The following is a 26,469-nucleotide window of genomic DNA, read 5'->3' on the forward strand; positions in this document are numbered from 1 at the left end:
GGCCTGATTCTAATCCACAGAAACACTCTGTCACACACACACACACACACACACACACACCCTGCTGCAGTGCATGTTGACAGAGCCAACACTGTCGCTGCATGCAACCCACACGGCTACAGCTTGGCAGACCTCCCCAGCGCAGGATCATCCACAGGTCATGTTTATGAATTGGGAGGAGTGGGTGGATGTCAGCGTCTTCCATCACTTTCCTCTTCCTTATCCTCACTTCTATCAGTCAGGGGCAAATAAAAATGCTCTCTCTCTTTCTCTCTCTCGCTCTCTCTCTCGCTCTCATTCTCTCTCTCTCTCCCTCCCTCCCCATCTTTCACTCTGTGTGAGCCATCCTCCTGTGATTCATGGGTGTGGTGATGAAATCTTATTGCGCTGATAGAGATCAAAACTGCTTCTCCATCTGATGAAGAGAAACTGTGACACAATCAAAGTTCTTGTGGAAAAGTCTGGTCACTGATGGATTTATGACGGACGATTATCATAAAATAGGCCGAGGATTTGCATGATTAATGAGGTTTTATGTGAAGAACTGATGAGAACTGGGATCTTTAGACTATAAGACTCTTCTTTTATCTTTTATTTTTAGGTTATCTTTAGAGGATTGCTTTTTCTTACTGACACTTCCTAGTTGAGTCAACTGAGACATTTTTCCTGCACAGCTCACTGCCATAAAAACACACTAAATGAATCTATTGTTCCTATCTTAGATTCGATTTTAAAAGTTTATTCTCTTATTTTATCTTTGGTTTGTCGCGTGCCAACACTGCCCACTTCCTCCTTGAGGAGAAATAATTTGATATTTCAGGAAATGTGCTAATTTGCATAGAGCTAGCTAATAAGATCAAGACCACTCTCAAATGTGTCTGTTGAATATGTAGCTACAGCCAGGAGCCTCTTAGCTTAGCTTAGCTTAGTGTAAAAACAAAGGGGGAAACAGCATGTCTGGCAACAAACTCTTCCTACCAGCACCTTTAAAACACATTAACATGTTATATCTTGTTGCCTTGAGCCTTTAAAGAAAAAACAAAGTGTAAAAACATCAGTCTATGTTTTTATGGGTGTTTTGTGCCTGACTGTTGTTTTGTGACCTTCTATTATGTTTATATTATTTTACCATGATGTTGTTTCATCCTTTTGTTTTCTCTGTTACCAGTCTGCTGTATCCGGCCTCGCGGTAGGTTCAGTCTATCTGCTTCGCCCGATTGTTTTCTTGGCTCGTGGCTTCACAAGAATTGCTCTGCTGTGTAGCTTGCTAACCAGCAGTTAACTAAATGATCTTTTTCTTTATTTTGTTCTTTGATCTTTCTTTATTTTGTGGAGGGTGTTACCACAGCGTTGGCTGTAGGAGGCCTACATATATCCTGTTGGTTGGTTGGAGCCAAAAGTGCCAGTTTGTGCCACATCCATTGTGCAATGCAAGAGTAGGTAACTGCTACACAGGCAACCAGAGGAGACTCCAGGAAGTTATTGTATAGAAGTGGGATCAGTTTTCATATTTAAAGCAAGAAAGCAAATAAGCATATTTCCCATACTGTCAAACAATCAAACAAAAGTTTTAAACTGCAGGTGAAATACACATTTCTCTTACATGTCTGCCTCTTCATTCAGATACAGACGACAACAAACAGCCCTTTCTGATCTCTGAGCAGAGGAGATGAGCAGTCAGAGAATTCAGGTTGAGGTTAAGGTCCAGCTCAGTCTGTGGAACGGTACATGGCCGCTGCATCCTGAACCTCACGCACACGCCATGTAGCCCTTGCCCTTTTTATTTTAGTCGCTTTCCAAATGTTCCGGTCTGTGCACCGACCAGGCTGTGGGGTGAAGAGCGCCAGGTCAGCGAAGACACCGGAGGCAGCCAAGCACAGCTCGACCCAACATCAGTACGCCTACTCACGCTGTATGTCCCTGAAGCTTGACTCTAAAGTATTGAAATGAAACAGAGACCAGAGTGGCAGGTTCCAGGTTTAGATGGTGATGTTATACAAGGCCATGATAAAAGAAACAGTCTTAATTTGATGTATCAATTTACAGGTATAGTCACTTGCTTTTTCCCTGATTAAAGCATTTAGCGTGAGGATTTCCTAGATTTATTTCACACATAATTAATTGATTCACTCTTATGACTTCCACTTTCCATTGAGGACGTTTACCAAACAGTACAACATACATGAGAAAAGGCTCAAAGTTGAACAAAGCACATGAATTTCATGTTTTCCTGTTCTGTGAAACGATTCAGAGTAGGTGCTCTTAGATGAACTATGTTATCTTTGCACCAGTTTCATATCTCCACCGGTCTACCCTGCATTTCCAGCTGCTGGGGGCGACACAAAAATATCTAAAGGACTAAACTGGACACCTGGACTTAGGAGCTTTGCATAAGAGGCAATAGTCTAGTACTGGTTTTGTACTCCTGCCACAGTAGGGCTCATTTCCTCTGAGGCAGGTGTGATAAAAAAAAAAAAAGATAAAGTTTAACTCAACAGGTGTGATGGATGTTCATTCTTGATTTTGGAAACGTTCAATCTCAATTTTTGAACCAAGATGGATGAGAAGTTCTTAAATTATATGGAATCGACATATGAATGAATAAAATCTACAATTCCATGACAATATATGTTGATGATGATCCTGTGATACAATCAAAAGTTCACAGCTACAAGATCGACTTTGTGTCTTTCTTATGGAGAAGGCAAATATATGAAATACAAAAAAGAAAAGAAAGAAAAACACTTTTATTTTGTTTTATCATCCTGAAACCTGGAAATTTGTGATCTGGCATCTGGCAACAAAGTAGGAGTTGTTTATTTGATGCTTCAATAATGACAAAAATGCACACAGACAGGACCCCAAAATTAGTTTACATTTACATTTTTTCATGTGCCCATTAACACCCGGTGATGGAACGTTACTAAGTACATTTACTCAACTTCTGTACTTCAGTACAAATTTGAGGTACTTGAGGTACCATTTTCTTTTCATGCTACTTTATGCTTCTTCTTATAGTACTTTAACTCCATTAGAAGACAAGTTTTAGTCAGGCTACTAGTTACTTTACAAATTCAGTAACTACTTTTGGTACTTCAAGAATATTTTCCTGATTATATTCAGTACCATACTTCATGAGTAACACTTTCAGTGCTGGATCTTTATTTGTAATGGAGCACCTTATTTTTTACAGTGTGGTAATAGTATATTTATGAAAGAATCTGAATACCTTCTCCACTGTTGGATACAACACTGTTTTCCAAATTGTTTTTGCATGTGACCCTTTCCCACCAAATAATACTTCCTTATAACTCTGGACTCACAGGCTGCATATTTACATCAGGGGATCCCAACCCCAGTGTTGGGAAGCTCTACCATTATCTTTTATTTCAGTAAAACGACTGCAGTGCTGGTGTGTGCCCGCTGACAGACAGGTATACTTACAGGAACAAGTAGACTGTCCCAGGCCTTGCATGGTCCCTGTCCCTGGTTGCTCAACCTATGTGTCACCCATCTCTGTGAAAGTGCAATAGGCAGTGCGTGTTCCTTGCTGCGCTCCAGCGCACAGGCCGCTTTCACAACAGACGTGATGGTCTGTGTACTGGATAAACTGTTTTTGCTGCTTGTTATTATTTGTCGTTAATGGTTGACAGATTTTTAAACGGAAACATGTGAAAGTGCCAGAAAGATGTACGCCAAAGGGGTGTCACCCAGAGGTGCCAAGACGTACTCTTTTGTGTGCAAGTCTGTTACTGTTAATGTTATCTGTTAAAAACGGCTTTTTCTTTTCAATACTTCTGGGCTAAGATTTACAGGTTTTTAATTTAATTCAGACAGTGTAAAATCAGTAACTTCAAAATTGGTACCATTTCTTAACACGTCTGTGGTGGCAAACTCAATGAATGTGAAGGTTTTCTAAACATGTATTTTGGATCTTTTACTTACCTTTGACCCAATGTCTTCAGTTTCAAATCTGCATCTAACTCTAATTTAACCCTCTGTTCCCAGGTGTTGAAGTGAAAAAGTTTGGTGTCCGCCAACAAATGGACCCATTGATTCTGTTATTAAGAATATCAGTCAGTTAATTTGTCAGCACAGATGACGTGTTTTATCTGTTTCCACGGGGTTATTAACTTTACCAACACAACACAGCGGCCAGCGCTTTGCACACCAGAGCGAAGGGCAGCTGAGGTGTGCATCAGACTTTATACAACTTTATACAACAATAGTAGCCAGAGATAAGAAATCTGTCTAATGACGCCCAAAGCAGCAGCAGCAGCAGCAGCAGCAGCAGCAGCAGCAGCAGCAGCAGCAGCAGCAGCAGCAGACTTTTAGATGAGAGTGACAGCTATGACTTTGATGATGTTACAACAAAAAAAGTTGCATTAATAAAAGATCACAATAATAAAATAATCAACATTTCTATAGAGACCTTAAAAGTGTCTCCTGGACTCAGCAGTAAATTCTCAAAGACCTTGTTGAACTTTATGGTTTTTTTTAATCTCTTCCAGTACTGTAGCTGGGGTGTTTTATTTGTCATATTCATATAACATTCTCATAAAAGCTACGTTAGGATTATCACAATCATTTTCCGCAAGGCTGAAAATGTACTAACAACACATATTATGTTTAATAAAGTCACTCTCATGCAACATGTGGGCTCCAGCAATAATAGGTTTAAAGCAATCCTGTGTATTACTAATGATCAACCACATTGATACTACACTGAAAGATTACACAGCTGAGCAATAATTGGCTAAGTATCTTGTTGTAAAGCATCATACATATTCACAGAGGAGGTCAGTGACATCTGCGCTCGCCTTGTTTTTGTTTACTTCATTTGAGTTGCGTTGATTTCATTAGTGGAAACCAACTGAGAACATTTACTTAAGTGCAGTATAAGTACATTTTTGAAGTACTTTAATTTTATAGATATAGATTAAACCAACAGCACACAAAATAGTTAAAATTAGCAGTACCACTTTATTTTGCAAATAAACACAAATTACATGGAAAGTGTAGACAGTGTTCTAATTAAGTTATTTGTGTTTAATTAGTTGTGTTGGGGTTTATGATGACTCATTCATTTGCAGATAAATTTCCATGACTAAAACCTTAATGGCCTACTATAATACTATTAAGGTAACAGTTGGAATTAATGAATTCAACAGCCAATCCATTTCCAGATCATTGGAACCTAAGTATATGTTTTTCTTTGCAGGAAACTTCAGATGAATTTACACTTACTTTCTAGGAAATGACAGGAAGCTATGGGGCCGACTTACACATTTATGCATTAGCAGTTTCACTAAATGTTTATGTACTTTTGCTACTTTAAGTATATTTTACTGATAATACTTTTACTTGAGTAACAATTATCAAGCGGGACTTTTACTTGTAATGACATATATCACCAGTATGGTTTGAATACTCCCTCCTACACTGTTCATTTGAAAAAAAAGAATATTCAATATGTAAATGATGATGATTATGATTATAAATTGTGCTCCAACTAAAACTAATATACAGATGTTTCTGCACCTGGCTGCGTTCATCTAGGACACACTTCAGCTGCCACAGAGGCTTTGCACTGATGCTAAAAGTTAAGGGAACACTGTCAATCTGTTTGTGCTGTTAAAGCAGCATGTCTTCATTTCTCAAGCTGAACAATACTCTATCTATTCCTTCTTACTATTACTACTTATTATCTAAGGTTTATCTGTAAAGGGACAAGTATGTAGCATGAACACAGCGTTTACAGCTGAAGAGTTTGCAATGTCATCTGAGTCATATCACACTTGTGTGTTTTATTAGGCCAGAATAATTATGTATGATATACAAGTTTATTGCTGTAGGAACACCTACCTAAACGAATGCAGTCTAATACAGCAGTCCTGCAATGAACCCTCCTTCATGAAGGTTATAATATTGAGTCTTTATTGAGACTGGTTTAGAGAGGGCTGGATTCAACTGTGTGATCATTGTGGAGGCTGCAGTCTGTGCTGCTGTTGACCTGCATAAAGAAAGTGTTTCTGTCATTTATTCTCACTGATATAAATGGGGTAGACCAAATAATAGAAGCACCTGTCACATGTGATGCAATACAATTCAACAGCACCAAAGTGATCACGAAATTGAACCAACACCTTATTATTATTATTATTATTATTATTATTATTATTATTATAACCTTTCCTCAGTCTCCATACATTATGTTCAATATATATTTCAATGTGTGGCCATGATCACAGCTCTCTGTCTGGTACTTTAATGTAGCCTCAAACAATCTAACTTGAGTTAAAGTTTGAAAGTAAAACCAACTTTTATTTTTGACATTTTCCATTAACCTGCATGTTCTCATCTAAAACTAAAATTATAGATTAACTCATGTGACCGTTGGGTTTTGTGTAGATATATCAATATAAAAAATAAATAAATAAATAAAAAACGTGTACTTTTGCAGATATAAAGTTAGAGATTCCTTGCTGGGGGACTTACCTTCGAGGACATAAAATGTACTAAATAATTTAGAGTCAGACTGTACACTTGATATCGCGCTGCCTCTGACTGTGAGAGTCCATCCCTCTGTCCGTCTGTGTTCAGGAGATCCAGCCGCATCCTGCAGGAATAAAGAGCAGGATAAACAGATAAATTCACCTTTATTGTTGTTTTATTTACAAAATGCTTCCACCATGCAAAGGTGAAAGGGTGACTTGTCATCAACTACTAACATTAATGATTACGGGTTTGTTTAACTCCTGGGTGAACTTACGGTTTATGGGTCTTTTTTCTAAATTTACAAAATAAGATAAAACTGCAGTATTTCATTCACCAATTTAAGGCCGCCTTAATAGTTTTATTATACACGTATTGTGTCACGTCAGTGTGCGCAGATAAGAGACAATTGAAGCAATCTGAAACTTTTTGTGCTACATTTTCAAGCTTTAAACTGTATTTACACGGTAGCTTATACTTTACGTTAAAAACACGCCTGTTAAAGTTTGAAATGAAAGTAAGAACGAATAAAACATTTTATCAGGCTTCTGTAGTTATGCATATGAAGCCTTGATTTCCTGCTGATCAACAGCGACAGGAGGATATTGCTGCTTTTGAAAAAGTTGAACATCTTAAAACTATTTCGTCGCACTGTAGCTATTAAAATGTATTTCTCTATATATACTAAAACTAATGAGATTATTTGGCGTCATTAAATGCAACAAAGCTGAATTAATGAGGGCAGCAACGACCAACAACACCTCATTAACAACACCATCAACACCTACAAGATCATCTCATTAGTAAGTAATCATGTCAACACTTCAACACTTACACAACAGCATAAATGAAGTCCTTAAAAACAAAAATAAACCATCCCTCAATGAACTCATAGGCTGAGATAATAAATGAATTACAGCTTTGCTATATCTGCCACAAATACTTATAAGTGCTGTTATTGGTTAAGAAAGAAACTCTTATGGAATAAAACCACTTTAGTATTTGATCCAGCGATGTGAATATGTGAATAGTGTCGCCTTTCTTAAAAGTCTTTAAGGCATATACAACAGGGTCCAAAGTCCATCAAAGTTTTGCTGATAAGGGGAGCCAATAAAAGCAGCAGTGCAGCAGTGTAAACACATGTCCACCTCGGCCCAGAGCGGGCCTTATTCTGTGGATTTACATAAGGCTCCCATCAGCCGGCCCACTCATTACCATGTTTTATATTCCCCTGCTCTCAGAAAGCATCATGGCAAAGTAGCTCCATCCTCCCCTCCAACAGGGAAGTGAAGCAGCTTCTCGGAGCAGGTGTCAGCAGTAGTGAACTCACCACAACACCGGACCACAGCGGAAGAAAGGAACTTTATTATTTATTTTTTTTTAAACTTTTTTTTCTTTCCCCCCTCTATCCTCCCTTTTTTCCTCTGCTTCAGCGCGCACACAGCAGGCCTATGTTGAGTTTTTAATGTTCTCTAAAATGGTATCCAAGCTGACATCCCTGCAGCAGGAGCTCCTCAGCGCCCTGCTGGACTCAGGAGTTACCAAAGATGTTCTGATCCAGGCCCTGGATGATATGGACCCCAGCCCGCCGGGCTTTGGAGTAAAACTGGAGAGCCTGTCCATGTCTCCCGCTCCGCCTCAGAGCGGGAAGATGAACGGGGCAGACGCAGACTCGAAACCCGTCTTCCACACGCTCACCAACGGCCACAGCAAAGGCAAACTGTCCGGGGACGAGGGATCCGAGGACGGGGACGACTACGACACGCCACCGATACTGAAGGAGCTCCAGTCCCTGAACACGGAGGAGGCCGCCGAGCAGAGGGCGGAGGTGGAGCGCATGTTGGCGTAAGTTTCCCTGCTACTTTAGACCATTTTAAAAAGTGTAAAAAAAAAAATGGTAAAAAATTAATAACGTTTAAAAGTGAAACTAAATAGTAAAAAATACGCGCTCATACAGGATTATTATGTTTATTGTAGCTCACTCCACGCGCTCTTAATTTTTGGTCATTTAGATCAAAATTACAAAAATAACGTGAATCTAAAAAAACCGGACATTTATAAACCTAAAACACTTTTCCTTCTTTGTTTACAAATTTAAAATAACCCGCCACGGCTCGGTTTTCACATTCTGGTTACTAATTATCCACATGGATTATTATTTCTTTACCTTTGCAAAATATCAGCTGAACTTAGATCTATTTATTATTAACTATACTCCACCTCTCAACGATAAAAATCTGGCAACAAGGGTCTACATGAGGAGCGAGTGAATGGCAGCAACTTCTGGCTGGGAATTTAGGCTATTAAAACAAAAATAATAACTTTCAAATAGGCTAAGACAATAAACAAATAATAATAATAATAATAATATTTGATTCGACTATCTAATCATTAATTAAAATTTTAGTTTTAAAAGTTTTATATTTCTCATTTCTCATGCGTCAGTAAACCTATCGTGACAACAAATAAATAAATAAATAAATTAAAGAATGCTGATTAGACATCTTACATCTCTGCCATTTCTTTCTAATTATCTCCACTCAGACCACTAATATTTGAGGCTCTATCGTCGGCTAACAACAGCGGAGGAATATCAAAACTAACCCACGTGTAGTTAAGTTATTATTAATTTTATTCTATAAATCATCAACTGAAAGATACACAGTGGCGTGTGATTAGAGTGAATGGAGATCTGGTTATTCATTGTCAAAAGTTATAAACCAACATCTCCCACTTAACCCGCAGACTTAGATGTAGGCCTCCACATTCTCCAAAACAAACAGACGTGTGTAGATTTGCAATAATTACCGATGTCAGTGTGTCTTGGCCCGCTAATCTCTCACAGTATGGTGAGACTCCATTTCACCTCCGACTATGCTGCAATGATGAATAATGTGAAGGGCTAAATCTGCAGGTAAGAACATGCTAGTTTTTAATGCTAAATTTACACATGGAGTCAAAGTCGAGGAGGATACAAGTAAATGTAATTTCTTAAAAACGAAAGAACGAATTATTCTTTTACTGCACTTCAAGTTTGAGATGAATATTTCTAAATTTGGAGACAATGACGATAATCCTTCAAATTATACTTTGATTACCAATGAAAGAATATCTGATTCTGGAATGACAAATGCATTTTTTAGGTTAATTGATTAAAAGTTTAAATACATATCTATATAACTAACTATTATAAAACGTTTTATCTTTTATGGACTGATGCTAAGTTTTATAGTTTTTCCAAATATAGTTGGAAAATATGACAAACATCTTTGTATTTATCAGGACTTTTGTCAGCCTGTCTGAGCTGCTTTGGGGTCCTTTGCATTTACCCATTCATTGTACATTACTGCTCTGAATTTACACAAACCTGAGCTAACTCTTTGCAGGCTGAAATCTGAACCAAATACTAAGTCCAAGTTTCTCAACCTCCCTGAATCCACTTGAACTAACCTTTGAAAATATTTACAGCCTATTGAACGGGTTACAATGATAAACGGGTCATCTGTGAAGGGACTCACTATCATTACAGGCCCTTTAAACTTGAGGCCTTGAAATACAGGGAAGCTAAAAGGAAGGAGCAAGTTCATGAGCGGCTGCGTGCTTGATAAGAATATATAGGTATAAATAAACTTTTATAGTGAACAAAACTAAAATCATCATCATGAAAATCTTCCCCTCTTACATGAAGCATTTCTTCATGAACTCACATTCATTTAATATTGTGACAAAAATCTGAGTAACAATGGTTTTTGCTCTTTACTACTTCCCTCTGAAAGCTGCACATAATTCAGTGATGAAATGAGTTGTGTTTTCTGCTCTTGTGTTATATCGCAACCCAGAGAGGATCCATGGCGTGCTGCCCGCATGATCAAAGGTTACATGCAGCAGCACAACATCCCCCAACGGGAGGTGGTGGACATCACGGGGCTGAACCAGTCTCACCTCTCCCAGCACCTCAACAAAGGCACGCCCATGAAAACACAGAAGCGAGCGGCCCTCTACACCTGGTATGTCAGGAAACAGCGGGAAATTCTCCGACGTAAGTTAATATTTGAGTTTCTCACAGCTTGGCCCCGGCCTGTAATGTGTCACTGGCAGCAGCACGGCTTTTTATTTGGCTTTCAAACATGTAGGGATATGAAGTTGGATTGGACATTTCCTTATATTGCTGGATGACATATGCACGGAGCCACAGCAATAGGCCTGTGTTAGAATTTATGAAGTTTGTCATAATGCAGCAAAAGGAAAACAAATATTATTCATGGGTGGAAAACACCACTATTATGTGTAAAAAGAGAGAATTGTGAAATCACTTTTATTGAATGTACCTCTTCTTATTTTTCAGAGTTCAACCAGGCAGTGCAAGGTTCTGGCAGCAATATGACAGACAAAGGCAATCAGGATCCGGTGTTTTTTTTCCCAGAGTTCAACCCGTCTGGTCAGGGCATGGGTCAGCCTGGTGACGAGGTCGGCAGCGAACCTTCCTGCAAGAAAATGAGACGTAACCGTTTCAAATGGGGGCCTGCGTCCCAGCAAATCCTGTACCAGGCCTATGAACGGCAGAAGAACCCCAGCAAGGAGGAGAGGGAGGCTTTAGTAGAGGAATGCAACAGGTAGATAAACATGACGCCTCCCCGCACCTATTCCCCAAATAACATCAAACTGGCTTTTTCACCATGTGCATCTGTTTCCTGCAGAGCTGAGTGTCTTCAGAGAGGGGTCTCCCCCTCCAAAGCGCAGGGCCTCGGCTCTAATCTGGTCACAGAGGTGCGAGTCTACAACTGGTTTGCCAACCGGCGTAAGGAGGAGGCATTCAGGCAGAAGTTGGCCATGGACGCCATCACTGCGCCGACCCACAGCATCAACCCTCTGTTGTCACACAGCTCACCACATCATCCCCAGACCAGCGCTTCCCCTCCCAGTAAGCATCACAGACAGCAGATTTTATTTCACTTTTTTTGGCTTAAATGTTTAAATGTGTGCAGATTTATTGCTTATGTAGGACATTCCTGCATTATTTAGTGACAGAAAATACATGCTCACCTCTGTTTTCTGAGTAAATATAAGGTGTGTAGTCCTAAATCTTGGACATTAGTGCAGAAAAAGGAGCTGATTTTGTAACTGAAACTACTGTCAGAGAAGGTTAGAGGCACAGTTGATGTGATCAGAGAGGCAGAGAAAGAGGGGACAAGTGATCAATGAGCGTGAGTGAGTGAGCTGAGCAAATGCCATTGTTATTCTGATCTTTGAAAACACACTGAGAACAATCCACATTGTACCTGCAATCTCCACTCCAAAGTCAGCATGGAGAAGCATGACACAAAGGGCAGCAATCCTGTGACAGGCCAGGGTCAGGCCAGGGTCGGGGAGGGGGGGACAGACACATCCAGATCACCTCGACATAACGCCGTCATTTCCACATTTCCTCCTCCCATACGGGTCGCTAATGACTCTGCTGGGAGAGTTGCCAAAGCAAGGGAGATGCTGTGTGTTGTTGCTCTGACCATTTCACCCTGACCTGATGTTTGCGTTCAGAGTAATTAGTATTGACTGAGTCTACCTGGCGTATACGACATTATATAGCATTATCCTCCGTGCCATCACTCACCCTCCATAAAACTGTGATTTGAGAGAGTCACTCAGAGCCTATTGTTGTCCTCTCGTGTTCGGACACGAGGTGAGCTTTTGAAGGGAAAACAAACTGTTTGACTTGGCTTGCTCTTTTACCCTTTGGATAAACTGGTCCCACTTGTGGATTGTGTGTTTGCTTGAGGTTTTTTTTTTTTTGTTGTTGTTGCTGCTCAGAACACCTGACCAGGCATTGACCTCAGGTTGCATAGCTGGAGAGGTCAGCTGCATAAGGCTGCAGAAGAGAAGGGTCGGTGCATGGCGGAAAGCGCTTTGCCACCCCCCCCCCCTTCCAGAACCCCTCAGCTGGCTGCTTACAAGGTGTCCTGCTGGCATCCTGCCGACATCATCAGCTGTTTTTCAGTGTCAGCCCCTGGTCTGACAATAATATCCCAGCAGGACGTCTCATTGCGTTGCTAGGGCACGGCCTGTATTATGCATGCTTAATGGACAATTACAACCCTTTGCTACTACATCTCCCAGGCCTTTGATAAGGGGCTCCTCTGACTTCTACTCTCTATACTCTACCTCAGCAGGGGGTCCCATTGTCTATGGTGTATTAGAAGACTGCACTGACTGTAACCTAGGTTCATTTATCTCTGCTGGGCCTGAAGGAGGACTGATTTTAAAGCCTCCCCCCTCACCTTTATGGGCATTAGTATAGTTGCTGAGGCTGTGCGCAGACTTGGAGCAGCAGGAGCTGTCCACTGAGGTATTGGCTCTTTTCTGGCCAGACAGAACTGATGACCCCTTCTTCGCCTATAGAGAAAAGCTAGTAACCCCCCCTCCTTAAACCGTTGCTGCACCTTCAGTGATACAAGAGAGGTCACTACTGGGTCAGATCAAAGAAACTCCTCTTACTCGGGGAGTTTTTATTGATTCTGTTTCAGTTCGTTGGTCAGTTGGTCACAACTGGATAGACAGTCAAACAGTGTGACATGCAGTTTTGGTGGTGACCTTTTCTGTATGCTCAGAAATGAAACTGATCTGAGGCAGATTGCATAGTTTGTTGGCAAGCTCATGTAAGCATGCACCTATGTTTTCCTATGTGATATTAACTTACTGTTCATCCACTAACAATGTTTACTGAGCTCAAGTGATCCATCTTATTTATGGCATTTTCCTTGGAAGCATTAATCTGCACTAACAGGTTAGTTAATGGCACGATGTGTCAACTAAATCATAACTTACAACAGCGTATTTACAATCGTTGGATTTTCTGATGCATAAATAGTTTAAAAGGTTTTGGAAAGGAACTAAGCCCAAGTACAATACTTATGTACATGTATTTTACTGAAATTAGTATTTCCATTTTATGCTACTTTCATGCACAAATATTTTACTTTTTACCTCATTACATTTATCTAACAGCTTTAGTCACTTGTAGTTTCAGTTACTTTTACATTTTTAAACATTTTACATAAAAACATATATTATGTTTATGTCATATACTTATAAAATGTTTCATTTAGGCCCAAAGAGGTAAAAGTATGCAGTTATTCAGTTATTTCACCAAAAAAGAAGAAGAAATAAAAGTCTAATCTAAACGTTTTACTTCACTATGTTGATTGACAACAGAACTTTTAAGATTAAGATTTTACATAAAACCAGTGGCTCCCAACCTATTGGACTTGTAACACTGTACTATAAGACTATTGTTAGGACTCCATGTCAATTTTCCACCAAAGACTGATTTCCCATCTAAAACAGCTCAAAAAGGCAAAAAAAAAAAAGTTTACCTTCTTTCCTTAATAATTACGTTTGCATGTGATGAAGTATTTTTATTCTATTGTTTTGGTGCTTTTACTTAAGTAAACACTCTGACTACTTGTTCTATCTCTGTTAACTTGGCAGCTGGCATCACCATAAAACTGAATGATTGCCGCGAATGCTGAGCTGCGTCATTCTGAATGTTACAAAACTAGCGGACTCAGAAGTTCCAGATCAGATACAGTGGTAGGGGGTTTGTCCGTGGGTTGCGTTGCTTTCCGTCACCTCAGGCTAGCTTGAAACAGGGACACACACACACGCAGAGAAAGGATGGCCTTGCTCTGTACTTTCCACTGCTCTGCATCTCCCAGAGAGCCACAAAGAAGAGGCTGGATACGTCCTGCAGAGACCCAGGAGGTCTGTCATATGCAGCGGTACTACAATGAGCGCTGCCTGGGGTTGGGAGGCAGGCTTTGATATTACATGGGTCACACAGGGAGCTAGAGCCTTTTAAACCTGCTGAAGGTCCTTGCTACCACTCCCCCCTCTGAAGTTCTCACCCTCCCCCTGCTCTCAAAGAGAAATCCCAACTTCTTCTGGTATTGCAGAGCAAAGTTTTGGTTTTTACAGACTCTGCGATTTGAAGGCAAGATTTTAAAATTTATTTGGATTAATATGATTAGAAAATCTTCTGTTCCCACTGGCTTTCTAGTTGATGTCCTCCTTACTTACTCTGAGGTTCCCTGCAGCTAGAGTTACTGCCGAACCCAAAGAAACCAACCTGGCCTGAATAGCATCCTTTTCTCCATCTGACACTTTAAGAGGTTGCCCAGCCCCGAGATAACTGCCTTTTTATGAGTCCTCTTCTATTGTGTGGCAATGGGGGTCATGAGTCCAGTGGAGTGCTTTATTGTTCTGTGGCTGTGTTTACAAGGCATAGTGGAGTGTTGTGGGGTTGCTAGTATGTTGCAGGAGACAATATGAAGTCTGTGGGCTGTACAAAATGGAGGACAGGTAGTTAAGAGGATGAAATATGGCGCTGTGCTCCAGTTAACGTAGTATCTGTACTTTTGGTATCTGTTGTTCAAGTCATGGTTCAACATTATGGGAAATATGCTTGTTTATTATCTTGCTGAGAATTCATTGAGAAGATTGATACCACTCACATGAGGCTAAAACCTAAAGACAGTTAGCTTAGCTTAGCATAAAGACTGTAAACAGGGGGAAATAGTTAGCCTGATACTGTCCGAAGGTAACAAAATCCATCTAACATCACCAGCATCTCTAAAGCTCACTAATTCACATATTATATCTTGTTTAGAGCTAAAACGACTAGCCAGAAAAACTAGACAGAAAAACAATCACTTATCAATTTAATTATTCAATTATTTTGATAATTGGTTAATTGTTTTGAGGTTTCATTTAAGAAAACATGTAAAAATTCTCTGGTTTAGCTCCTCAAATGTGAACATTTTGTGGTTTCTTTACTTTTCTGTGAGAGTAAATGTGTTGTCTTTTGGTTTTGGACTGTTTGTCAGACAAAATAAGACGTCTGAAGATATATACTTGAACTGAGAAATTTTAGAGAAAATAATCAACATAACAATCAATAATACAAATACACCCTAATCTAGTTTGTTTAATATGTACAAAATCAGATTAAATGCTTGTTGGTGAATTCTGTCACCTTTGGACAGAGCCAGGCTAGCTATTCCCCCTGTTTCCAGTCTTTATATATGTATATATGTATTTAATATGTATACATATGTATATATAGCACACCGTGGCATCAATCTTCTTATCTAACTCTGCAAGAAAGTGAATAAATATTTCCCAAAATGTCAAATTACTGCTTTAAATGTTCAGCACCTTATGCATGAATCTATACACATCCAACCATGCAAAGGATTTTCTCTATCAAAAATGATCCGACACCTGAAGTAAATATCTGCGAACACATCCTGTTCCAGTTTCCAGCAGTGACAAGAAATCAATGCCCCCTCCCTCACTAGTCACATTTAGCGTCAGTGCCTCTATCTCTCTTTTTTTTTTTTTTTATCTCAAAATGGTCATATAGCAGTGGTTCCTGTCGTGTCTGACCGCTTTCGGCAGGGCGTTCAGGCTGTCACACCTGGGTCAGGGACAGAGGGCTCGGGGAAGATGTGAGATCTGAGCGCAAACAGAGTCTGTCTCTACACTGTCACTGAGGGAGGGGTGCTCTCTCTGTCTGTGTGGGGCTGAGACCACAGGATAAGAATGTGTTTGACATTGCTTGTAATTGTGTAATGTTTACTCTGTTGGTATCAGAGGGGGCCTGCATCAGCAAACAGTAATTTGACTGTTGGTTGTTTGGGAGGGTGAGGCATTTCTTTGGGCCTCCAATGAGAGACAACAAGTAGAAGTCTAGACATGGGATTAAGTGATGGCATTAAAAGAAGATAGTCAATTTCACTGCAACGTCACTGTGAATATGGAGGAAATATTGTAAAACTTCATGATGGAAAGTACATTTTTTACTGTACTATTTTTGGTCCATTTCCACTATTTTATATCTGTAGATACATGACATACTAGGTGCAAATATTGTGCTTTTTTACTCCTCTACATTTTTGACACATTTTGAATTACTTGAAGTTTTAGTTACTTTTACATTTTTTTTAACATTTTACATAAAAACACATAAGATTTAGTTTTTTTTTAAGCTTACAAAATAGACTTTGATGGCTGTATTTAGGCTGAAAACGGTGCAATTATCCAGTATTTCATGAGGAAAAAACTAAATTAGTAACATAAGTTAGTGTTAGAGAAATGTAAAGAAAAAAAAAACAAATTTATGCAGGAAAACTTTTTTTCCTCCCTACTATCCATCCTATCCTATTGGGGGCCCAAACTCTAGACTTTGAACCACTGATCTATACTGTATATTGTAATTTAAAAGCAGCTCCAACAGTAAAAAATGCTGCGTACACACTGATGCAGGTAAAATCTCATAATGTAGTAATGATACATCAGTCTTTAGAAGAAATATTTTTATTTTTTGATACTTTATGGACATTTTGTTGATAACACCTATAGAAATGTGGATGTAGCACTTTTACTTTTAACTGTGTATTTTTGCTGCTGTACTTCTACTACCACTGGCGAAACTTGACGCTGACGCAATTTTGAACATGATCAGTAGCGTTTGTGTGCTGATCACAGAGTCTGATGGGAGCTCTGCTGTTGTGAGTGCGTGTGCACAGGGAATGGCCTTGGCTGTGCTACGCAGATAGCAGCAGTGGACGGGTCAGTGTGTTTGTTTGCTCTTTCCTCCCCTGTCTGAGTCAACTGGCAGGTTGGTTGGAGTGACAGCGACGTTGCTCAGTGCAGAACGAGGCCAGTGCTGATATCTCTCTGCCCTATATAACTCTTAAAGCACATAGCAGCCAAGACAAGTGAAACTAACCTGTTCTGTCTCTCTTTCTCAGTGCGTTACAGCCAAGGCCCCGGTGAGGTCACCTCCTCCACGACCATCAGTCACCACAATAGCAACGCCATGGCGACCAGCCAGTCGGTGCTCCAACAGGTGTCTCCGGGAGGATTGGACCACAGCCACAGCCTGCTGTCACCTGACGCCAAGATGGTGAGTGAACACACCTGGGCCTTCATGGCCTCAGATTAGATAAGACCAGGCCTGCGTTTAGCATAAACGTACAAAGCAGGTTCCTGAACCTCCTCTCCCATGGACCAACTGGCAAGAGGCAACAATTAGTACATTGTGCTGCTCTGTTTGGAAGGTGGAGCCGGGGTGGCAGGCCATGGCTGGACTAGCACACAGCCTTCACCGGAGTGCACCAGGCATGTGCATCACTCAGCCAATAAACCTGACAAAGAAACATTCTGTTCTTATTGATTAAATGCCTCACACAGAGGAGCCGCAGGTGGAGCGCCAGAGAAATGACGCCAACATTTGATTATGCCCGAAGCTCTCTTTTTTTCTGCTTCAGAGTTTCTCCCCTCTGCCCTAGTCCAATATTTGATCAGTGACAAGGAAACCTGTGCAAGGACCCATAGCGTTTGAGTAGTGGTGCAACAGTACATTTGAAATACGATGTGTATTCTGTAAAACACAGGATTCTTTAAATTGCCTTGCAGTACAAAACATTCATCTTGCTCAGGTAAACACAAACGCTCACGAAAAAAAATACATAAATTATGCAAATCAGTATTGAATACTGTGCGCTAACTTCCCCGTCAGTTCATAACACTTCTGCCTTTAGGAGCAGCTTTACATGAAGTGACCACAGCGAGGGCAGGCAGTGTGGTGTGCAGCAGGTCAGAGCTGACAGTTTCTTATCTGCAGATGTGTGTCTCTCCTCTGCGAGCAGCTGGCACTAGGCAAACAGACGTAGCCTCACGGAGCATGAGGATCCTGATCCATATAGACATTACTGTAAATGCGTCAGAAGTTGTTTTGGTTACAGCTGTTTTTTTGCAAATAAGGACGTAAAAGCATTTGTATAAACCAACATGCAGGTACAAACACTAGCAATGCGCTGCACAAACTAATGTACACTCTTCTCTGCTGACATTTTTAGAATGAGTTTCTTTCCTTTACTCTTTGCTCCTTATCACTATTTGCTTTTGTGCTGTGTGTGTTACTCAAGCGAAGTGTATTACAAAAGAATCTGAACTAAGTCAACATTTATGTCTGTTGTTTGTTGAGCAGACAACATCTGTCTTAAAATGAATTCATGTGAATTCATATGAGGGTTTTGGTTTGTTATAACAAATAGCACAACAACGAAACTGTGATTTAATTTTCTTTTATTTCCTTCATCTTTCTCCAGATCTCGGGTTCAGGTGGAGGACTTCCTCCAGTCAGCACACTGACAAACATCCACAGTTCCCATCACAGCCATCAGCAGACACAAAACCTCATCATGCCTCTATCTGGAGTCATGGCCATAGCACAGAGTGAGTCCTCCGTCCCCGCGTACGACTAAAGACAGAAGCAAAGCGAAAAGCCACTGAGTTTATTTCATCAGCACATGGTCTAACTGGGGTTTTGCTGTGTCTCATCAGGTTTAAACACATCGCAGTCTCAGACGGTGCCAGTGATCAACAGTGTGGCGGGCAGCCTTGCAGCGCTGCAGCCGGTGCAGTTCTCCCAGCAGCTCCACAGCCCCCACCAGCAGAGCCTGATGCAGCAGTCTCCCAGCCACATGAGCCAGCAGCCGTTCATGGCTACTGTCACACACTCACACAGTCAGTACCGTATTTCTCCTGTCTTCTACTTTGTGCACAAGCCCCGACTTTGCTTTTCATATCAGTGGCTCTCAACTTCGTTGGCTTGTATTGCCTTAAAAAAAAACAATGTCTAAAGATTATTTCCATGATCATCAATCTGCTGATTCTTTTTTAATTGTTTTATCTATAAAATGACAGAAAATGAGGGAAAATGCCTGTTTTAATTTCTTACAGACCAATGTGATCATTGCAGTTCTAAATGTTTATTTGCGACCCCTTGTCACAGTTTTAACGTCATGAACAGCTGTTGAATTGTTTTGTTTCAATAATTAAAAAAGACTGAGGACTTTACGTATTTCACAAGAAAAATCAATAATTGGAGAAAAGTCAGAGAAAAAATTAACACAATTTGGTGTAAATCGATTCACTCCTATCCTGTTAATCATCTTGTGATCTCTCAGATTCATCTTGTGAACCCGGAGCTATACTAACTTCACAGAGTAAACTCTGTTATCAGGGAAAGCTCCTTGTAAAATGAAGTCTAAAAAAATCACCCGACACACCCTGTTATGATCTTTTAGGTTTGATTTACTTTCTCAAAGATCAGTGTTGGTGTCATGCATGGACACATCTCCTCCCACTTGAAGAGAGGAGTCAAACCTTAGAGACAGAGTTCCCAAACTATCCCTCATCTTAAAAAAGCAGAGTGAAAGCTGCACTCACCAATATTCGACCTTATTCCTTTGGTATCTTTAGAAGAAGATCTTGACATCACATTACATTATTAGTCTCCTCTGAGTCACTTCGAAACCCACTGATATAATGCATATTTGTAGTTATTTTTTTTATTCTGTACAATTGTATAATAATCTATGTTGTTTTCATTGCAGTGTATCCTCACAAGCAGGAGCCCCCACAATATTCCCACCCGTCACGTTTCCCCTCGGCCATGGTGGTCACAGACGCCAACAGCATCAGCACCCTCAGCTCCATGTCCTCGAGCAAGACGGTCAGTTCCTTAACCACCAGCACATCACATTTTACAAACGCACCGTCTCACCTCTCGAGTGCCCGCCACTGTAGATTTTAGTCCCGTTAATCATTATCGGCTTGTATCTGCATGAGAATCTGCATTCAATGTGTGATATTATTGCAGTTTTTTTTTTTTTTTTTGCTGTGATGCTGCTGCTGAGTAATTCTTAAATTTTCACAAGAGGGTGTACAGTCTCTTTTTAAAGGTGACACTTTAATCAGCTCACGCATTTCCCACTGATACACACAAATCACCCTCACATTGAGAAATGACACAATCGAAGCGCACGCCGACAGCAGGAACTGGGTCGCGACAGGGGAGGAGAAGTGTGTGTTTTATGATTGTGTGCTGACTTTTTAATTCCTGTCACATTAGGACGCTCCTGTAAACAAGATGGTGCAACTTGGGGGTCTCTCCTGGGTAAATAAATTTTATTAGTTCAGTCACAAAGTTTAAAAATGAATAAAATCACCAGCATCGCACACAAATCAAGTATCTTAAGTAGCTGTGCACAAGTGTTTTGTTTTTGTTTTTTTTGCCTTAAAAATGTTTGTTTGGGGCTGCTGCTGATGTTCACATGCACTCAGACTAACAGACAAGACAGCTACATGGGTAGTATATGTTCCTATTTCCTCTCACACAGACATCTAATCAATCACCTGTTCCCTCAGCCTGAACGCCTCTTGATTAACGCTCCCTCCTTTCACTTTCCTCTGGTGAGAGTTACCTCTGTGATCAGGAAATGAGCCTCACTGTTAATCAAAGCTTTCAACCCTTGTGTCCCGTTACTCTCCTCCATGCTACAGTGGGGCTGGAGATGAGGTGGGCTAGGCTGGGGTGAGGGGGGTGGAGGTTTTTATTTTTTTGGTAATTACACTTCTTCCTCTTTCCTACTTCTCCCTGCTCTCGGTGATCGCTCTAGCCTGAAATGTTGACCACGGTGCTTTCACACGCTCAATTTCCCACGCTGAGGCAGAGCGATCGTACCCGCCGAGCTGCTACTGACAGACTGATGGGTTGATGGTAGGATAGCTCAGGGCACGGTGCATCCTCTGTGTGGTAAAGGAAGTGACACACATCTCCCAGTGGCTGTGAAATAGACATTTTGCCAGCTGGCTATTTATCACTTGTGCGAAACAAATTAAAGTATATGTTCATAAAAGCTGTACCCAGTGTATGTAAATATACTCCATCTTGCATTTAAAATCCTACTTAATTAGAGTAGACTGAACTTTCTGGGCTTGTTAAAACTCTGAATTTGTTAATTAATAAAAAGAAATTGCACTTACATTCACTTTAACAAAATTGTCTTTAACCAACATTCTCTTCTTAGTTTTGAATGAGACCCTTTTGTACTTTTAAAAAACTTTTATAAAACTTTCATGTCATGAATTTGGTAACGTATTAAAACTGAAGAAAGTTGTGGTGAAAGTCAGATCCTTTACAAAAGTAAAAGTACAAATGCAACATGCATGTAAAATCCTACTTATGATAAAGTACATAACTGTAATCAGCTAAATGTGCTCAAGTATCAAAAGTGCTGCAGCTAACAGTTATATAATATTATTTTTGTTACCAATGAATCTGCCAATTTTTTTTTTTTTTTTCACTAATAGATTAATTGTGTGAAAACGCCCATTTTACCATCATTGAACACCAGGTGACTTTGTCAGATGTCTCGTTTTGTCAGACTAATAGACCAAAACCCCAAAATATTCAGATAACTATAATGTAAGACCAAGGAAAGCATCAAATTATGAAATGAAATTGGAAAAATAATGAATAATCAAAATTACCAAAATAGTTACAGATTAATTATTTGTCAATTGACCATTTGATTAATCCGCCAATCGTTGCAGCTCTAACTCTCTATTTGTGACCTTTTGATAAAATCTTAATCTTAATCTGCAGAGTAACGACTCACTACATCTATCAGGAAATGTTATGGAGAAAAATGAAAAAGGCATAAAGAAGCGTAAAATGTAAATTCTCAAGTCAAGTAGCTCAGAATTGTACATACAGTACTTTAGTAAATGTATTTGGTTACTTTCTGCAATGGCTGTAACCCACTGGTCACATCATCACCCTGTGGCATTTCACAACCCCTTTTATTTAAAGAGCAATTAGCTAGCAGGCTCTCCCAGATATTTCCTTATCAGGATTTTATTTGGACGGGTCAGCCTTCTTCTCATGACACGACCAGCGTGCTCTGGCTTTATAACACCCATTGTTTGCCAAGAACCCTCAGTTATACCTGACTGTTTAAAGCTCACCTCTGCTCAGAGCCCGCTGTCTAATGACTCAGAGTCTTACCTGCAGGTCAGCTTTATCAGGTGAAGCTGTTTGCTGGCCGCAGGGTCACACCAGGGTCACCTGCCCCCACCCCTGACGACGCAGGAAAAAATAAATTCCACAAACAATCTAAAAAAAAGAGAGAGCATTTCAATGGAAACAAGGCTTTTCAGAGTCAGGACAAGAGGGATGAGGAATGTATTTGGTCAGGTGTGGCACATGAAGGTGAAGGGGTGATGTATTTACCAGTGGAGGACGAAGTATTCAAATCATTTACTTAAGAAAAAATAGTAATACCACATTATAAAAATACTCCATTACAACTCAAAGTCCTGCATTCATAATTTAACTTTTCTGTTATTTTTGTTCTTGTTTGTGTATCTTTCAATACTTTAAGACTTTCATACCCTGTCTGTGCTAGTCTGGCTCAAGCACATTGGTTCCTACTGATGATATAACTCTTTAAAAACAGGTCACTGAAAAGAAACACAGGTCAATACATATATATTTATGTCTTAAATTTACTGAATAATATAACATTTACATTACAATACCATTTCAACACTGTAGTCTTTTAGCAAACATTAGACAGGAAATTGTGAATTTGTTGGGGCCGAGATTAATACACAAAATGGATCTTGTCAATGTAAATACATTATTCATCCTTTAATATGTAGCTGCGCTAATTCTACTGTCTACATATAGAGTTTAACCTATGACATATTTTATAAATTTATGATGTGTTATGTATTTTCAATCTTAATCTGAACATTAGCAAGAAACTGTGAGTTAAAATGTACAATTAAAGCAAAAAGTACAACAGTTCCCTCCAATATCTGGTGGAGAAGACGTATCAGTAAAATACAGTACTTGAGTACACGTACTAAGATACTTTCCACCACTAACACATACAGTATATGTATCATTTGTCAGGTCACTTTCATATTATATATACCTGCGTTACTGGACAGATTGTATTTATTGTTTTATGTAACACAGACCTACTTTGTCTGACATTTCTCTCCCTCTCATTCTTTTCAGTGTCCTCTTCAAGCTTGGTGAGAGCATCCTTGACTTCCTCGGTGCCCGGCAACTGGAGCACATTTTTCCACCCTCTCACCGTGGTAACCATGACAACTCTTAATAACCGGCAACGGCGCGCTGGATGATGAGTCAGTCAACAAACAGGAGGAGTAACGACGGTGGGCCAGGCGGTGAAAATGAGAAATGGGGACAGAGAAGGAAAACAAACAAAACAGAAAAAAAAAAAAATCACTGAACCTGAAAGTGAAGAGACTGGATTCCCCCCTGTGCTGCACACACATGATCAACAAGGATGTATGATTTTAATCTCTGAAAACAGTATTCAGTTTTTCATGCCCCCACCCCCACCCCCCACCCCCCCTTTAAAAAAAAATGTACAGCCATCTTCTTTTGTGACATTACAAAGGAACAAAAACCAAGCACCAAGAACCGCTCATGAACTGTGTGGACCTGAATCCAGGCTATGGGACAACTTATATTACACTGTGATTTAAGGTGGAAATATGAAGATACACTGAGACAGTGATCAGCCTCTGTGACGGTTCAAGGACCTAGTGAAGGTGATTCACTCACACAAAGTACCAGGAAGCCTTTGCATGTGAGGAGAACTGTGTGACAATCACAATAACCTGTATTGATCCTGTGCATGCATCTGACATTCTTACTGGACTTTAAAGGAGTCTTCCATGTTATTCTATCACACTTAGTTTACTGTACTAGCATTAGTGCAGGTGATGAATGCCTTTTATCGCTGGTGGGATTCATCATTCCCAGTTGTTCAATGTGTATACTGTGATTGAAAAAGACTTTGACAATCTTGAAAGGACTATGCAATGTGTCTATAGGTGTATGCAATGCTTTGTATAGCTGGATTCTGCACAGAACTCCACACAATTGAGACTGGGAATGAATATGGACTATCAGTGAAGTGACCAACAATTATTATACTACACTGGAGTTGCTGTTGATAAAGCTGCCTGTAAAATAACACAAGAGCAGATGGATGGATGTGCGACAAATATAGTGTAGCTACAACTTCTATTTGTCACCATGTCTCAAAAGCTAGCCTGCCATATCTATAAACCTGGTCTTGCCTTGTGGAGGAGGACTGACTCACACACTTTAAATGTGGCCTGTCCCCTCCATGGAAACCTCTGGCTTTTGTTTGCACATAGGTTCAGGTGAATTTCAGGAATGGGACTCACCCTCCTCCTCCTCCTCCTCCTACTCCCCTCCCCACTTCCTGCCAGAATGTGAAGAAATAGGACAAATATTGTTAATAACTCCTCATCATGAATCATGGCACAGGACCCCCCACCAGTGTAGAATGAAAATATTGACAAGTATTCAGAAACAAAACAGTCATCTTAGTCTGGTATTTTGTGAAGGAGAGAAACATGAAAGAGGATAATGTTGTGACAGCAGCTGCTCTAATCTTACAGGAATCCACAAAGACTGAGAAATGTTGGGGAGAGGAGCAGCTGCTGTGGGTACGCACGCCCACGCGGACAGTATTAAGGTGTGTTCAGTCAGAAAGCGAAGCGAAGTTTCGCCTTGTGTCTTTTCGTGCAAATTTGACCATTGGACTCTGTGTGTTTATTCGCCCCCAACAGTGTTGCCAGATTGAGCAACTGGCTTACTTTTTTTTTTTTTTTTTAATTGAGCAGGTAAAAATTTATTTGGGATTATGGATTGTTATAATTTGGTCTTTTCCTTTTTACCATGATACACATATTTATTCTGTTTGACGCGCACTCTCAACGCTCTCCAGAACTTACCTGAGAATCGTCACGTTTTCAAGTTTTTTAAGCATCAAAGTAATAAACTAACAGTTGTCAGGATGTCCACAGGTACATAGCATAAAAAAACTGGAACTGCTAATAACCAATTTGGCATAGGCCTACTTAATTTTCCAATTACCTGACAGCAACTCACTTTACAACAACACTGTATTTCTTGTTTCTTGTAAAATTTTACATCTGTTCATACAAGTGCAGACTCCTAAATGAAAATGAGAACTCTTAGACAATTGGGCGCATTGTAGGCTTTGATTCTGGTACTTTTTGTCAGTCAAACCTGGCAACAATGGACCCGTACAGTCTGTGGAAGTGTGTCTATGTGTATGTTTTTACGGAAATTTGTGCAAATTCATGTCCACTCGTAGAGTTTGCTCGAATATTTCGCTTCGACTTCTGACAGAACACAGTCACAGGTTCTGGTGGGAAAGTTTTAAATAAGGACCAAATTTGGGATTAAGAATACATTTTCTTTTCACTATACCTACCAATGTTTGTACGAAACAAAAAGGCAATTTTTATCGATTTTTAACTATCAAACTCTGCATATCATAAGTGTGGCAGATCCAGTCTCCTATTCAATATTAGGTCATTACATTGTTGTTATTATTATGTTTGTTGGTTTGTGACTTTTATAGGCACATCTATTGCCATCTGATCAGAGGGCACTCATACTTGTGTGGCAGGACGTGATTTTTTCCCTCCTAATGTATTATTTTTGTATAAAATTGAAATCAATCATAAATCATTATTTATACTTTCTCAGAAAATATTGATATTTCAAGTAAAAGTTTTTTCCAAAATGAGATCCATGGTTGTGGTTATTTTGTTTTCAACAGTGAGACATTCAAATGGTCCACTAATCAGAAGGTCTGTTTGATTGCAGTCTGCATTTTGAAGTGTCCTTGGGCAAGATACTGAAACACAAATTGCCCCTGATGAATGTGTGTGTATGCTAGAAGAGCGCTAAATGCAGGGAAAAAGTGCTGTATGATTGTGTGTGTGAATGGGTGAATGTGTTTTCCATTGTTAAGCACTTTTCTAGTCCAATCGACCACTCAAAGCGCTATATAAATGCAAAAGTGCATCTACCATTTAAGGATCCTTAAGTATAAGTAGAAATACCACAGTATGAAGCAATGAAATGGAATGTCAGAATAACAGTAGAGATGGTGATTTATTCCAGCTTTTATTTATTTCATCACATTTCCAGTGTGTCAGAAGTTTGCATAAACTTTGTGA

At 39.9% G+C, this 26,469-nt stretch overlaps 1 protein-coding gene and 1 long non-coding RNA gene across 2 annotated transcripts; one reads left to right on the plus strand and one right to left on the minus strand.

Moving 5' to 3' along the window:
- Positions 1–7,727: 7,727 nt before the first annotated feature.
- On the plus strand, positions 7,728–26,033 carry hnf1ba (HNF1 homeobox Ba). The gene is made up of 10 exons (XM_056373196.1): positions 7,728–8,340; positions 10,335–10,534; positions 10,841–11,108; positions 11,193–11,416; positions 17,301–17,455; positions 18,663–18,789; positions 18,898–19,080; positions 19,953–20,071; positions 20,471–20,515; positions 23,429–26,033. Exons 1-10 carry the CDS (start codon positions 7,961–7,963, stop codon positions 23,447–23,449), a joined length of 1,722 nt encoding a protein of 573 aa, XP_056229171.1. The 5' UTR covers positions 7,728–7,960; the 3' UTR covers positions 23,450–26,033.
- Positions 10,795–17,419, minus strand: LOC130167225 (uncharacterized). The gene is made up of 2 exons (XR_008827254.1): positions 17,279–17,419; positions 10,795–10,979 (listed from the first exon to the last, which is right to left on the minus strand). It is a non-coding gene; the product is annotated as an uncharacterized LOC130167225 (long non-coding RNA).
- Positions 26,034–26,469: the final 436 nt, after the last annotated feature.

This window comes from Seriola aureovittata, chromosome 4 (genome assembly GCF_021018895.1).
Source record: "Seriola aureovittata isolate HTS-2021-v1 ecotype China chromosome 4, ASM2101889v1, whole genome shotgun sequence".
Taxonomy (NCBI): Eukaryota; Metazoa; Chordata; class Actinopteri; order Carangiformes; family Carangidae; genus Seriola; species Seriola aureovittata.